This window comes from Triturus cristatus, chromosome 8 (genome assembly GCF_964204655.1).
Source record: "Triturus cristatus chromosome 8, aTriCri1.1, whole genome shotgun sequence".
In the NCBI taxonomy this organism is placed as follows: Eukaryota; Metazoa; Chordata; class Amphibia; order Caudata; family Salamandridae; genus Triturus; species Triturus cristatus.
The window spans coordinates 1,007,051,124-1,007,066,890 of NC_140591.1; the positions used below are offsets into that span (position 1 = coordinate 1,007,051,124).

Here is a 15,767-nt window from a genome sequence, read left to right on the forward strand (position 1 = left end):
ACTTTGTAGGCATAGTTAGAAATTAACATTTAAAAAACCATTGAAATTCACTGAAAAAACCATAGGTTTCAGGCACTTTATAGTTAGAAATTAGCATTTAAAAAAACATTCAAATTCAATGAAAACCATAGGTTTCAGGGACGTTATAGTTAGTTGGACATTTCACTCATACAAAACCATAGAAATTTTCCCGTTATAGTTAGTTCAGCTAACTATAACTTGCGCACCCGCAATGCACTGCTGATGACGTCACATATTACATCATTCATGACATGGTAAGTGACAATCACTGATGACATCACTGATGACATCTCAAATGACATCACTGATGACATCACTGATGACATCATCCACGTCAAAATCTGATGCACCTCCTCACACTCTAATACAATCTTTGATACATCCACTGTAAAATACAGACTACCATTTTCGAAACCATCGACACACCAATACCAGTTACTACATATGCACTCACTGATTCCTAGGTCTACACACACATCCACTCATTCACCCATACAATCACTCATACATACAGTCACTCATCAATACAACACTATCATATGCACTCATACACCTATACAGACACTCACACACTGCCACTGATCCATGGAGTTACTCACACACCTAGTCAGTCATGCAAAGAATCAATCACACACCCATTTCCTTACCTATACAGTTATACACACACCTCCTCACTTATTCAAACATATACTAACACATACTTACTCTCTTATACAAGCACTGATACAAGTACACACTCATCCATACAGCCACTCTCACAGTCACGGACTCTCACTTATAGTCATTTATATACTCCAGTCTCACATACACTGCCTTTTACATATGTAGTTACTTGGACATGTACCTCTGAGACATTCAATCTACCACCAGCACACCCATACACACACTCACCCGACCATACAGCTGTTTCCACATGCACTCTTGAACCCATACACCCAGTGAATCAACCACTCACACATCTATGCACAAAGTCACACACCTCCCACCCACCCACACACACACACACACACACACACACACACACACACTCAGTCTCCCATACAAATACTCAGGCAACCAATCATTAACCCATATAGACATTCATGTAGCTACTGACCAACACATGCAGCAGTTTACACAACAACAGACATACTGATACACACATTCAGACAGTTTAGTAACTAACCCATGCATTCAGTAAGACACATTTAATCACTCACTTATACAGTCAGTCACGCACTATAATACATCCTCCATCCAGACACTTATACACCCACTCATTCTTCAATACACCTTGGCATATATATAAAACATATTTAAACTTTAGAGAAACACACAGTCACTGGATGATGTCATCGGTGATGTCATCAGTGATGTCATTTGAGATGTCATCAGTGATATCATCAGTGATGTCACTGACCATGTCATGAATGATGTAATAAGTGACGTCATCAGAAGTGCATTGCGGGGGCGCGAGTTATAGTTAGCTGAACTAACTATAACGGAGGAATTTCTATGGTTTTGTATGAGTGACATGTCCAACTAACTATAACGTCCCTAAAACCTATGGATTTTTCTGTGAATTTCTAAGGTTTTTTAAATGCTAATTTTTAACTATAACGTGCCTGAAACCTATGTTTTTTTCAGTGAAAAAAAATAAATATATATATATATATATATATATATATACCAAATAATCCACTGCGTCTTACTTTCCAAATAACAGGACGAAAGAAAGCACTGGAGCCGCGGCCACAAATCAAAGTGTGTTTATTTAAACACTAGGTCCGACGCGTTTCGGAGTTTACTCGCACTCCTTTGTCACGGGCAACAGACTGTGTTTGTTTTGCATAGTTAAAGTGCCAGTGCCGGTCACGTGCTATGAACATGGTGAAAATACTATCCCTCGTATTTTACACCTATTATTTTACATTTTTAGATGACTTGACATGCATTGGACTGATTATAAAAAAAACATACTGTGTGGAAACAGAAAAATAATCATTGGCAATGCGCTGCATATTTCTACCAAAATGTAATGCTTCCTATTGAGTTTTTTGAACAAATCGAGCTTTATAAACTCGCAAGTGCATGCGTCACAATTCACGAGAGAAATGCCTTTACCTTGCTGGCTCAAAATCAACAACCTCACTTGAACGTCATGCCCCAGTGGGCTAAATCAACAGTCAAAAAAGGTTCGTGCAAAACCCAGTCTGAACTGTGTTCATAAAAATATACTTTGGTGTTACGGGTAAAACACTCCCCCTCTTAGAACCATAACGAACAAACATCCACATTGCTAAAGATACAGCCCCAGTGGGCATTAGTTAATCATTCGGAAAATTCCTAGACAAGTTAGACTTTGTATGACACAGTAAATGCTCGATACCACTCTCTCAAAGTAAATAGAAATGGCCAAAGTTAAACCCTTATCGGTAAGCAATTTTCTTCAACACGCTCAAAAGAATATGTTATATAATCTTCCACGTAATTTGTCCCAGTTCCGTCAAGTCACCTGTAAAAAATTGGATAAAAGACAAATTGTCATAGCAATCTAAAGTGCACTAACCAAATAAAATTAACACAAAAAGTTAAAAACACTCAGGAGAACTTTACCGAAATATGTTGTAAATGACTTCACAAGTGTACTGACAGCTCCTCATCAAGATTAAGGCCAGTAGGGGCCATGGTATTATATTTGATAATAATCTTTGATTCCAATCTTCTAAGTTCTCTTGTCCTGTTACCACCCCTACACCTAAGAGGGATGTCATCCATAACAACGAACTTGAGAAGATTTGGATTCTGGCCGTGAAACTCATTGAAGTGTCGTGCAATCGGATAGGTTTTATCATTTTTGGTGATTGCTCTGCGGTGTTCCAGTATTCTAATATTGCACTTGTGTATGGTGCTTCCTACATAAAATTTATTGCAGGGGCATCTAAGTGCGTATACTGCGTATTCAGTATTACAATTCACATGTTTTTGTATAACAAATAGTGCCTCATCTTTCGAAAGTCTGATAGATTTACAGTTGTTACTGAATTTGCAGGCTTTACAATTATTGCACACAAAAAATCCCTTTATGTCACTCTTTTTCTTGTTTAACAGCATGCTTTTACATAATATGTCACCTAATGATCTGGGTTTTCTAAAAGTAAGTGATGGATATTCACCCACGTACTCTTTTAAATCATCATCATTTCTTAGTACTTCCCAGAATTTTTAAAGACTTTTTCTGACTTCCCAAGCTTGATTATTGAAGGTGGTAATGTACCTTAAACGTTCTTTCGTGTCCTTCTTAGCATTCGTATCGACTGGACATAACAACTCCTGTCGGTTTAACATCTCAACTTTTTCTGAAGCCTCTTTAACTAAAGTTTTATCATATCCTCTAGCTAAGAATCTTTCAGTCATAACATTTTTCTCAATGAAATATTGCTCATCATCGCTGCAATTTCTGCGTGCTCTTAATAATTCTCCGAAGGGAATGCTGCGAATGAGATTTTTTGGATGACAGCTGTTGGCATGTAGTAAACTGTTTCCGGAAGTTGCCTTCCTGAACAGTTTAGTACTCAATACGTTATCATTGATTGACAGTTGTAGATCAAGGAATTCAAGATTGGTGGCATTAATGTTGCAAGTAAATTGTAAGTTGAGATCATTCTGATTTAAGGCATCAACAAACTCTTTAGCCAAGTTTTCTGTACCTCTCCATATACAGAAAATATCGTCGATATATCTTAGCCAAAGGACGACGTGGTCTTTGAATAGTCGGATGTTATTGACTACCTGCTCCTCCCACCAGCCGAGGTATAATCCTGCAAAACTGGGGGCGAAGCAGGTTCCCATCGCCGTCCCTTGTATTTGTTTAAACATCTGATTATCAAAGATGAAAAAATTCTTGCTCAGACATAATTGGATCATGTCAAGTAGCATCTCAGTGTGGGAAAGGAATGACAGTGATCTGTTTTTTAGAAAAAATCTACAAGCTTGTATCCCAAGTTCGTGTGGAATGCAGGTGTAAAGACTACTCACATCCATACTCATAAGTAAATAATTGGCAACCCACTCAACATTATTTATGAGTCTTAAAAAATCACCCGTGTCCTTTACATATGATGGTAGTGATTGGACTAATGGTTGCAAAAAATGATCTACATATTTAGAAACATTTTCCAGGAGACTGTCACGTGATGACACTATTGGCCTCCCTGGTGGCTGCGTGGCATTTTTGTGAATTTTAGGGAGGAGATAAAGTACCGGAATCTTCGGATTCTTACAGTGTAGGAATTTGAATTCATCATCACTGATCAGACCACTCTCTCTCCACGATGTTAATTTATTGGCCACTTCGCTGACTGCTTTGTCATACTCTGTCTTATTGGAGATACTGTATCTAGCTGTATCAGATAATTGTAGTCTGCCTTCCTCAAGGTACATTTTACGTGGCCAGATCACCACATTCCCCCCTTTATCGGATTTCTTAATGACAATATCAGTGTTGGCTTCGAGCTCGCTTATGGCCTGTATTTGTTTTCTAGTTAAATTGGGCCTTCCAGTAGATTTGCATTTGGCTAACTTTTTCAGTTCATTAATCATACCTTTTTCGAAACAAAATATTGCTTCATTCGTAATTTGTGGTAGGAAAATGGATTTGGATCTGAAATTAGTATGACCTCCCATTTCAAGATTAATCTCAGTATTAGCTAAATTGACAAGGGGGTCTTCCGAAAAACCTGCCACTTCTGCTAACTCATGGACTGTCTGTAAAACCTCTATATCATTAATGATAAGGTTAGAAGGTACGTTAGATGTTGTCACTGGTTTGTACTCTTTTTCACAGCAAACCATTTTTTGAGTTTCAACTTTCTGACAAAGAAAAAAAGATTAATACGAGCTTCCGTGTAATTAAAGGAAGACGTAGGACAGAATGATAACCCCAAAGATAAAACATCCAATTGATCTTGAGTCAATGTGAAATCAGAAAGATTTACCACTGTCTTATTGTTCATTATTTTTTGGCAAATCGGCCCCTTGTTCGAGTTCCCACCGGGCTGTCTCTTATATTTGTTGACTTTGGTCTGTTTCCTCCTCTGCCGCCTCTCCCACGATTTCCTCTTGGGCTTCCGCTGTGTGCCTGTACATTTACTCTTTCTTTGGCCATCAGCGTGTACTCTTTTAAAAAACATGCTTTTACTGAATTTGGGTCTTGTGGTACTGCGGCTACTGTTTCTTCAGTATCACTTGTGTCCATAGTTGATGTGGTAGCTACTTCATTCATGTCAGAATCTGGTGTAACAACAGACTTTGGGTGTCTTGTTTCAGTATCAGTGTCCTCGTTGGTATCGTTCCTTAATTTCTCGAATTTTTTGCCAAATGTAAGTATCCGACCCTTGTTGTAATCAATTTCATCTCTCTGAAATTTACTAAGTTTCTTTGCTTTAATATCTTCTTCTATTTTTTCCAATTTTTTGTCCATTTTTGCCATTTCCAATTCAAACTCCTCTATTGTGTGCATTTCTTTTAACTTGGCAATGATCGTTTCACTCTCAATGGTTAGTTCACGACTTTCTTTTTCAGCATATTTGATCAATATGTTCAACATGTTCATAGAGCAACTGTGATTGTTCGCTGTCCATTCTTCAATCATATTTGGATCAGGTTGTTGTAGCGTGGGAGTGATAAAAATTCTTAATCCCCTTGGTATTCTGTTGCAGTCTACATACTGCTGTAAAGCTGTTGCTTCCCACCACTTCGATTGTTCTTTTTTTAAAACTTTCCAGAGTTTGTCCCAAAGTTTTCTCTTGTCAATCACAGTGCTCGAGGCGGGCTGTTGTGCACTTGTGTTATCATGGTTGACCGGTAATTTAGTGAACAGCTTGGTAGCTGCTTCACGTCTCCTGGTGTCTCTAGTGTTTGACATTTTCAATGTCGACAGCTTTATTTAAAGATGCGACGCACAGCTTGCCTTAGCTGTGTAAACACAATACTTTCCTATGATACGAGACTACTAAATAATCTTCAATCTCGATCTCCGTATAGCTCACGTCACCAATGGATGTGTGTGCACTCTCCCCACGCAAAAGCGGCTTACCTGATACGGAGCATGGAATGGATTAGAAGGCTCCGTCCTTCGACCGTTCCTTCTTCCACCACTGCCGCCGGTCGTCAGGCAGTTCCGGATGCGGGGGTCGGCAATCCACTGTCACACCACTGTGCGGAGCGGGCAAGGGAATTTTTGAAGTAAATCCCAGAGCAAGTTGGCTTTTCCCGGGCGATTTATCATGTGGGGGCCGAAAAAAAGGGGGGGGAATCAAAAAAGTGTGTTTCTCATGTTAATTGCCATAAGGATTTTAAACACAACTAAAGCCCGAACTGCTGAATGGAATTATACCAAACTTGTCAGAAAGGTAGCTCTTGGTCCAGAAACAGTGCTTTTTGTAATTTGGTGTAAATCCACTCAGCAGTTACGGAGATATTAAAAGAAATTCAAATTTGTATATATAGGGATGTGGATCCTCCGAGGATCCGACAGTCTCCATTCTGAAATGTGATTGGCTGACAACACTTCAACCAGGAAGTGTTGGCAGCCATCTTGAGACTCGGCTTTAGCCGAGTCCCTCAAAGAAAGTTAAAAAAAGGGAAGGGAGCAGGGTAGGAATACCCTGACCCCCTAGGCCTCTTGGGTGGGACGACTACTGGGGCAGAAATGCATTTGTTAAGAAAAATTTGGCAAGAGCCGTGCTGGATCCATGACTCCTGCTGCAAAAAGAAGAAAAAACATATATATATTTTTTAAACAGCGTGGACTCCCGCGCTTCTCAACTTCTTACCCCCAGGGTAGTCCTGGTACAGGGGAATGCAGTACTAATAAAAGTAGGGGGTGCACGAAAGAGGCAAAATACATTTCAGGAAGAGGCAGACAGAAGCAAAATAAAATAAAGGTGAGAAACAAGCAGAAAGAGGCTGAATAAAGGTAAGCAACAAGCAGAACAAGGCAAAATAAAGGTCAGACGTGAGCAGAAAAAGGGCAGAAAATATGCAGTAGAAGGCAAAACAGAGAGCACTCAGATACCCACACCCACTCACAGACCCACTCAGAGACTCACACACCCACTCACAGACTTACTGAGACACTCATGCTCTCATTCACACACTCCCTGTCAAAGTTTAGTTGTTACATTTAGGAAATAGAATTAAAAAAACATAGAAATTCATTTAATAAACCAAAGGTTACAAGGACATTACAGTTTGAAAATAAGAATTAAAAAAAACCTAGAAATTCACTGAAAAAACCCTAAGGTTACAGGGACGTTATAGTTATGCTCAGATTTCACTCGTTCAAACCCCATAGAAATTTAGCAGTTATAATTTCCTGAGCTAATTATCAGTCAGCTATACAGCTACTCACACACCTACTCACTTACCCATACAGTTAGTCACACATCCACTTACTTTCTCATACAGATAATAACACATTCAATCACTCACCCATACAGTCACTCACACACCCACGCAGTCACCCGTACAACACTGACACACCCACCCATTCACTCACCCACACAGTCACTCACCCACTCACACAGCCACTCACTCACCCATACAACCACTCCCATACCTGTAGAGCCTCTCAGACACCTACTCACACATGGACACACACAGTCGCACAGCCACTCACATAATATATGTTAGAAATAGTTTCACTCATTAGTAGTACACAAAGTATAGCAATTTAACTTTTATAGTATCTTAAAATATCTGTTTAACACTCAGAAACAATAAGAAAACACTCACTGGATGATGTCATTAGCAATGTCATCAGTGATATCATTTGAGATGTCACCATGATGTCTTGAGTGATGTTTGTGACCATGTCAAGAGTGATGTAAAATGCAAGGTCATAAGCAGTGCATTCGTGGGCGTAAGTTCTCGTTAGGTCAGCTAACTGCTGAATTTCTATGGTTTTGTATAAAAGAAATCTGAGCCTAACTAACTGTAACGTCCCTGTAACCCTTTTTTATTCCAGTGCACAGTTTGTACAGTTTTTTCTACCAGCAAAAAATGCTGCAGGATAACAATAGAGCAACAGTATTGGGATAAAGGCTCATATTTCACAGTTGAAAAGTGAACAGTTTCCTCCATTCAATATTCTATAAACTGGAAGACGTCTGTGAAAACAGCCTATTCCGCGAAAACTCCCTATAACAGAAGTAGTAAATGAGAATTGAATGAATTGCCCTTATTTATATTTTTCTGTGCAACATTTCTTATATGTCCATTGTAGTTCAGCATACTTAGGAATAGAGGGAATAGCATACATTAGTTGAAAGCTAATGCCATCAGTAATATTGGTCCTAATGAATATTTTGTTCACTCCATACATTATTTATTAAATGTACAAGCTTATTTTCTTCTTTTCATGATAAAAGGGTATTGCTTTTAAACTACAAGTCGAATCTGAAAAATTGTAATCATAGAAGAAGCAGAGCAGACCTGGGCACTGTGTTATTTTACACAACTTGGATCCTTTAGTGCTACTAGGAATGTTTCATCACTTTTTCTGTCTAATCCTTTTCTCTCTCAAAAAAACGTTTCAGACACTTGAACTATCCAACACCTCGAAAGGTCGGGTAACCTGGAAGTTGGATCTTGATCAAGCAGGAAAAGCTGTTGATGCTGGGGTATTCAGATTCACCAGAAAGTTTGGGTATCTTGACCCAGGACAAACAATCATCCTCACTGTGAGCTTCTGCCCAGGTACAAAGTGTATATCTTTTCACACTCGCTGAGTTTTGCAAATGTATTCCATATCATTTTCTAAATGTGGTACTATCTTAAAACAGCAACCTCAGTAACATGGCAGGTGGCAAGCACCTTTTCTTATGCTCTAAAATAACGCAAGATAGAACACTGTACTGCCCTTCAAACATCTTTCTTAATTCCATTTAAAATTTGCTTGGGTGACGAAGCAGACCATCTGCTCATGAAGCTATCAATAAAAAATTTAGACAGATGGTCAGAGAAAACGCACAGGATTGTTTCAGAGACTTTAATTAATTAAAATATTTACAGTTAGAAAAAGGTAATATTTTTGCCTATCCACCGTCCATAGCTAACAGCACAATAACTAGATAACTCCATGGAAGGTGACCAAGTCATATACAGTGTATGTCAGCATCCAGTATCAAACTGGTATTTTCCCTGCTGTATCTCCAGTGATCAGGAAAAAAATAAGTCAGTGCTGGAGATGTTACATAGAGGTACCGTTGACTGACCTTGTGGGAAGACTGACTTCTTGTTAAAATGGCTGCGTGTTTTTTGTTTTAGTTTGTTGAAGAAGTTTTGTATTGTAACTCATTCTGGCCTACACAGCAATTGAGCGAGGTAGACCATTATTGAAAAAGTTAAATAATGTGATTGAACATCCACATGCCATAGAAGTTATTGTGTTTTGGGGTATTTGGTTTTGCAACAATATTAAAGTTTTATATCCACGATCAATACCCAACATCAAGTGAGAAACACTAACAAATGCAAGAGTAAAAACACGGATGCCACTGTTTCGCTTATTGTTCAATCTATCATTTGAACCCTAGCAGCTGCAATACTTTCTAGTATAAAATAGGCAGCAATGTGTCTCCGTTTTGCAGATGATTTGGTATATTCTGTATCAAAAACCAAATTCTTGACCTAAGAAATACATTTCATAAACTCTCAGACTACACAACAAATTGGCCTGAATAATTCCTAATCCCATCTCTGAACTAGTTAGGAAAACTAACTATATCTCACTCCCATTTCTAGAAGTGTGTATTTGATTTAGGATCCTCATCACACATAATGTAAAAAGCCTTATTAGCACTGCCCAACAAAAGTCTATCAAATAAAAAAAGTCTTTCACTGCTGTCATGGCCTGCAACTTTGGTGTGATATTATATCTATCAGTACTTAGCCATTCCCTTATAAGATCATATATACATGCATCTGCATCTAGAAAATGTACTCATTGAATGTATTTGGTCTCCTAAAAAGGAAGTTCAAAAAATATATCCTAGATACGTTTAAAATCCCAATTCCAAAAAGACACATAAGGTTCTCTTAGCTGAATATATGCTACCAACCTTTCATTCTATCTCAAGTGCAACAGTGGTTACTAAATTGATTATCAGTCTTTCTAAGTTGGTTGTCACAGAGAGAAGGTGTCATAGACGAATGTCTTCAACTGTGCATGCTGCAAAAAGGCTGAAGACCCTGAACAATAAAATAGGCACTAGACTTTCACTAGATCCATTTCATGTGTTGTGGTTCACATATTGGCTTCATGTACTTTAGAAGGCACCGTATGCTTAATGAAATTACTCATTTGTATTGTGAGTCTGATATAAAATTATTTTGTTATGGTTATACTTCAGTTTTTCGTTCTTCTTTAGATTAAGTCGAACTTGTTAAATCCAGTTTAATCATGTTTATTGTAATTTAGATATTTGCAATGTCTGTTCCTACCAGATCTGATAAGTTTGCCTTAGTATCAACATATCAGATCACACTAGAGCTAATTTATGAGATTGTGTAGAAAAAGAAAATTCATAAATTAAAGTCGGGCCTGACATTTCTTGGCATGTTATGACTGAAAAATATCACCTTCATTTATGTTATTGAATCATTTGGTGAGAAAATATTGTGTATATTTCATTGTTCCTTAACAGGGTAAAATAAGTTAATTTATGTAAGTATTTATCTGCTTACAGAAATAGGTATTATTTCTTTGTAGCTACTGTTGACTTAACTTTGGATGTAGACTTTGAACATTTTCCTTTTGAATTCAAGCCAATATAGTCTCACTCTAAAGGCTGTTTGTTGAGATAGTTACCTATATATATTCTTACCTCAATAAAAAAGTGATGTTTGATTTCCCATGCCTTGAAGGACAGTATAGTGTTCCAGGCCTTAATTCAGAACCTGTATCCTGCTACGAGCAGGTGGTGAGTGCTGTTTATCATCTAGTTCTTGAGGGCACCTGGAAAGATTAGTTAATGAATGACCTCTCAAAACAAGTCTTCTGCCAGAATTTCAACTTTGTGATATCAGTTGATTCCTTTCCCAGTCCTGGATGGTTCATGAAGATTAGTTAAGCCCCATAAACAATCAAGGCCACTGCCAAAGACTGCCTTATTTTCTAAAGTCAATCTTTTACAAAGCTGTTTGTTTTAAATGGTCTTCATAGCCAATTCTCAGCCCTTAACAAATTGTGGGTACTGTTGATGGATCCACAATTAGTGGTGTTGTGTAATTAGTGTAGATGAATGTGTTAACAGATTTAAAATTAGCGTTGCGAACTTCTATTACCACTAGGGTAAAAAGGCATGAAATCCTTTCTATTTGCAACATTTTCAGAGAGATGGCAAATTCAAATTTAAGGGACCATCGTGAAACTGTTCCTCACCCCAAACTTGTGGGAAAGAAAGGGGAACGTTTCAATTAACATGTTGACAGCCATCTTCATTTCATGCAACAGCAAAGAAACCCCTTTAAAATGACTGAGCCTATGTGATAATACAACTTCGTGACCAAACAATATGTGGATAAGGATATAAAGAAATGTCTAAAACATGTCCTGTAACATTGATCATAACTTTAACCAGAACTGAAGCAGGAGAGATTTGTATTGAAAGAGAAAAAGCTGTTTGACATAATCACTAAACAAAACTTCTACTAGTTAATTGCCATAGTAAGTGTTTTGTCCAACCAGCCACTACAAAACAGATTACAAAAAAAGAACTTTTGTAAGTACATAGAGAGATGAATGTAGCACAAGAAAGGGGTGAATTTATTAAGGACATTCTGTCACAAGATCTTCTTCCAACAAATGCGTTAGTTGATTAAGAAGGTGCAATAATCCGGTAAAGCACAACCTCGTACAAGAGCTCGAAAAAACTTTCACCTGAAGAATTTCAATTCTAAAAGTGTCTTCATTGAAAACTGCTGTTATTGTGGACTATATGTCACAATTGCGAATGGTCAAGATTTCATCCATGCAAAATTTCGGAGAGGTGGTTCAGACTATTCTACAGATCTGAAAGTCAGTGTGCACCATGTAAGAACTGCACATTGCCTTTGACAGTTATCTTGAACTACCTGTCAAAGAATGTGAGAGAATCAGACGAATGTCTACAAGTGGAACAATTGACCTTGCCTGCATCAAAATTTCAACACCTTTACCTGAGCAACCTGATAAGTTCTGGTCATCAACATTAAACATGATGAACTTGGAGATGTTAACTTGCAAAACTTTGCTGATGCTATAGTGAACACTGAATTTCCATTTATTGCAACTGGAATGATCGTCAATGAGGAGCTGGTGCCTGCAGAGATCTATTGAAACGGACAGGCCATATTATTCAAGGAACTTAACAGCAAATTGGAGGAAGCTGACCTTTGTGTTGTACCAAATGTTGAGTGGGCTGTTCGAAATGGTTCAAATCGAGCCATTGTACTGTCAAATGACAAAGATGTTATTATTGGGCTACTTAGATTTGTTGCAATGTTCATAGGTCAAGAATTGTTGGAGTTATGGATATGCTATGAAACAGGCGATAAAAGACACTTAATCCTGCTCCATATTCTGCACAAGAAACGTGACCCAGAGATGCCCAGCGTTCTTATCAAAGCAAAACCAAAGGGAATGATGGACAGAGTGTCGAACAATGCAAGAACTCACCCCCAGTCAACTGATCTGGGTTTAATCCATCATCATTCTTTAGCTCACTCCGCCACCCCAGTTCAGACATGGCCATTGCAAATCAGTCTGACCCTGTGCCTCATGGGAACAGTCCAGCCCGAACTGCCAAGCCATGTCTTCCCTGGACCGGAAACAAGCATCCTGGGACCGGTTTCTGGCTAATCAGCCGTCATCAGCCAGGCTAGCTTGAATCCAGTGGCAAAGTGAGCAAGGGACCCACGTCTGGGCATTCCCTGCCAACTTAGGGCGAACAAAGCAAAACCAAAGGGAATTCTGCACAAGAAACTTGACCCAGAAAAGCCCAACGTTCTTATCGGCACATATTCTTACAGGTGATCACACTATGAGCAAAATTAGAACAAAGCTTGGCGCTTTAACTGCTGAACATGTGACGTTTCTAAAAGGATTTGCTGGGACGGAAAAAGAATGTGCCTTTAAAGATGTCGAAAAATACCTTGTGCATGTGTGAAAACAGAGTTCTGACTGTCACACGTTTAACTATCTCCGATACAGGGAGTTCAAGAGATCAGTCCTACTAAATGACCTTCCACCGAAGTCATATTATGTGCGCGGACACATTGAGTGTTCCACTTGATCAGAAGATGTGTAAATGTTTTGGATCATGCATATGTAGAGAAAGATGCATGTGAAGATTGGTTGGGAAGACATTGATGGGGTGCTAAAACCTACAAAATTTCTAAAACCTGTACCCACAGAGCTTACATGTACATGTCCTTGCAAAACCTGTGCTACAAAAAGATGTCCCTGTCAATGTGCTCTTCTCAAATGTTTAGCATTCTGTAAATGTACCATGAGCGATTGCCGAAACAAATAAATATAGCGAACTGTGAAAATGTGTCTAAAAAGGAGCGATAAACATTATTTATTTTTCATATTCAAATCATAAACATTGCTTGGTGTATACATAAAAAGATTAAAAACTATCATTATTTCTTTAATTTCTATGTATGTCTCTTCTTCCTCTATTATAGCCGTCATTTTGAAAAATGGCGGAAAAGTTGCTCTGAGGAGTTTTTTCTGTCTCTATAGGACTACTTAACCGTCCAAACCTATGTTTTGATGCCAAAATGAAGTATATAGGTCTCATGGTTCCTGAGATATTACAGCATCACTGCAACGCACACACCATTTTTAAAAATGTCATCCCAAAAAATTCGGCCTGGGTCAGCAATGTCTACCCACATTAATATATAAATATAGTTCTATAGATTAGATATACTTTTATATTTTAACATAGACATCATTATTTTAATATGGCATTGATATTTTGGTTGTAGAGGTGCTGGTCTACTTTCTCTCCTCAATCAGAGTAAGATATTCCTAATTTTGTTTAAAAAAATTGCATTTACTAATAACATGGCCACCCTTGTGTTGGCTGACTTTATGTTCTCTGTTATCCTCTCTTAATTTTAAGCAGTATCCCCTTTGTTGTGGAAGAACAGATTCAGTAAACCTTTGTTAAATTGAAACATCCATGTCAATAACGTCTGTTGATTTCTGAAATGTTATCAAATTTCAGAATGTGCATGCAATATCATAATTGACCTTGCAGAACACAATCATGTACAAAATATATTTTTAGCACAAAATGTCATTGGAGGTCTAAGGTGGAACTGTTTAGCTTTGATCAGTTAGCATTTTGGATTACATTCTTGAAGTATTATATTTTGTACTGCATTCACTTACAAAACAGTTGTTTTGCTTCTGCATTTTTCAGTTGTTATTAACTATGAAAAATGCTTTTTAGAGCCCAATGTTTGCTGACTATCATAAAGAGATTAGGTAGGTCAAGGTCTATTTTATTGATAAAAAGCTATTCCTTCTTTTGGAAGACAATATTTTTTCCAATAATGCTCTGTAGATGGCCGTTACATGATGCATTCGCATGTTTCTTCCAACCACAATAAATCCATCTTTTTAATATATGAGCATTAGTGTCCTGTTATAATATTTAAACTGATATTTGATTTATCTTATTTTGGCATTTGTGAAATGGTGGCTTTAAAAATGAATTGTCCCACATGGTTAACATGATGTTTTTTTTCTGTTTTATCCCCATCAGCTTGTCAGGGCACGTACAAAGCAGAAGTGCCAGTTATCTTGAACGATAACCCAACTAATCACTTCACACCCATATACCTCTCTGGAAATGTAAAATCACCAAAGTTATCCTTTGATCCACCATTTGTAATTCTGACTCCTGTTCCCTTGGACACTGACACAATGGCAGAATTCACAATTTCTCCTTCAGACTATCCCAGGTATGGCATTCATTTCCAGAGTAGGTCATTCTATATGTGCCAGGCCATGAAGAGACTAGCCAAACCCACTGTGTGCTGTTACTTTATCATGTTTGTAAGCAATAGATATGTTTGCTGCATAACTTTTTTTTTATTTTGATAGCATTTTGTTTTCAATTAAAAGTTAAAATGTAAATAATAAATATCACATTCAATATTATATAGCAAGCGATGTGGCTTATGGCAAATGTTGCGAAGACTGCATGGTTCCTGAAATCTCTTCTATAAACAATGTGCAGTGGTGCAAGGAATGCGCCACATGAGTGCTGTCTTACCAGAGTGTCAATTTATAGTAATGTGGAAATATAAAGACCTTTCCTGTAAAAAGGTACACACGTGACAGTGCTGCAAGGGTGAATTGCCAGTGCAAAGAAATTTCACGAACAGAAGATGAAGTTCCATGGAGTTTTAATTTTAGAAAGAATTTGCTTGCTATTCAATCTTGAGTAGTTTTAAAATGTATGAAAGGCTTTGAAAACGTGATTGCTTTGGAGATAATACTATTATTGTTAATTTGGGTGGTAGTATAACAATTTAATGCTTTTGTGATCTCTGCTGAATAACTTAAGTTCTAATCTCAGATTCCTCAGCTTTAAAAAATCTGCAAGCACCAGACTGGATAGGGAAGACTTTTTCAGCAGATCCTTAGAGTGTCATTAGGTGAAATTGTGCGACTCCACATCGACCATGTTCCACTGCAGAAT

General features: G+C 37.9%; 1 protein-coding gene across 1 annotated transcript in view; it reads left to right on the top strand.

Annotated features, from left to right (window-relative positions):
• CFAP47 (cilia and flagella associated protein 47) overlaps nt 1-15,767 on the top strand; it is a 2,697,962-nt gene that overhangs the window by 372,392 nt on the left and 2,309,803 nt on the right. Inside the window, exons 24-25 of the mRNA XM_085622577.1 lie at nt 8,601-8,760; nt 14,826-15,024. Of these exons, the coding sequence (XP_085478703.1) occupies nt 8,601-8,760; nt 14,826-15,024 (359 nt within the window). The remainder of the gene's footprint in view (nt 1-8,600; nt 8,761-14,825; nt 15,025-15,767) is intronic.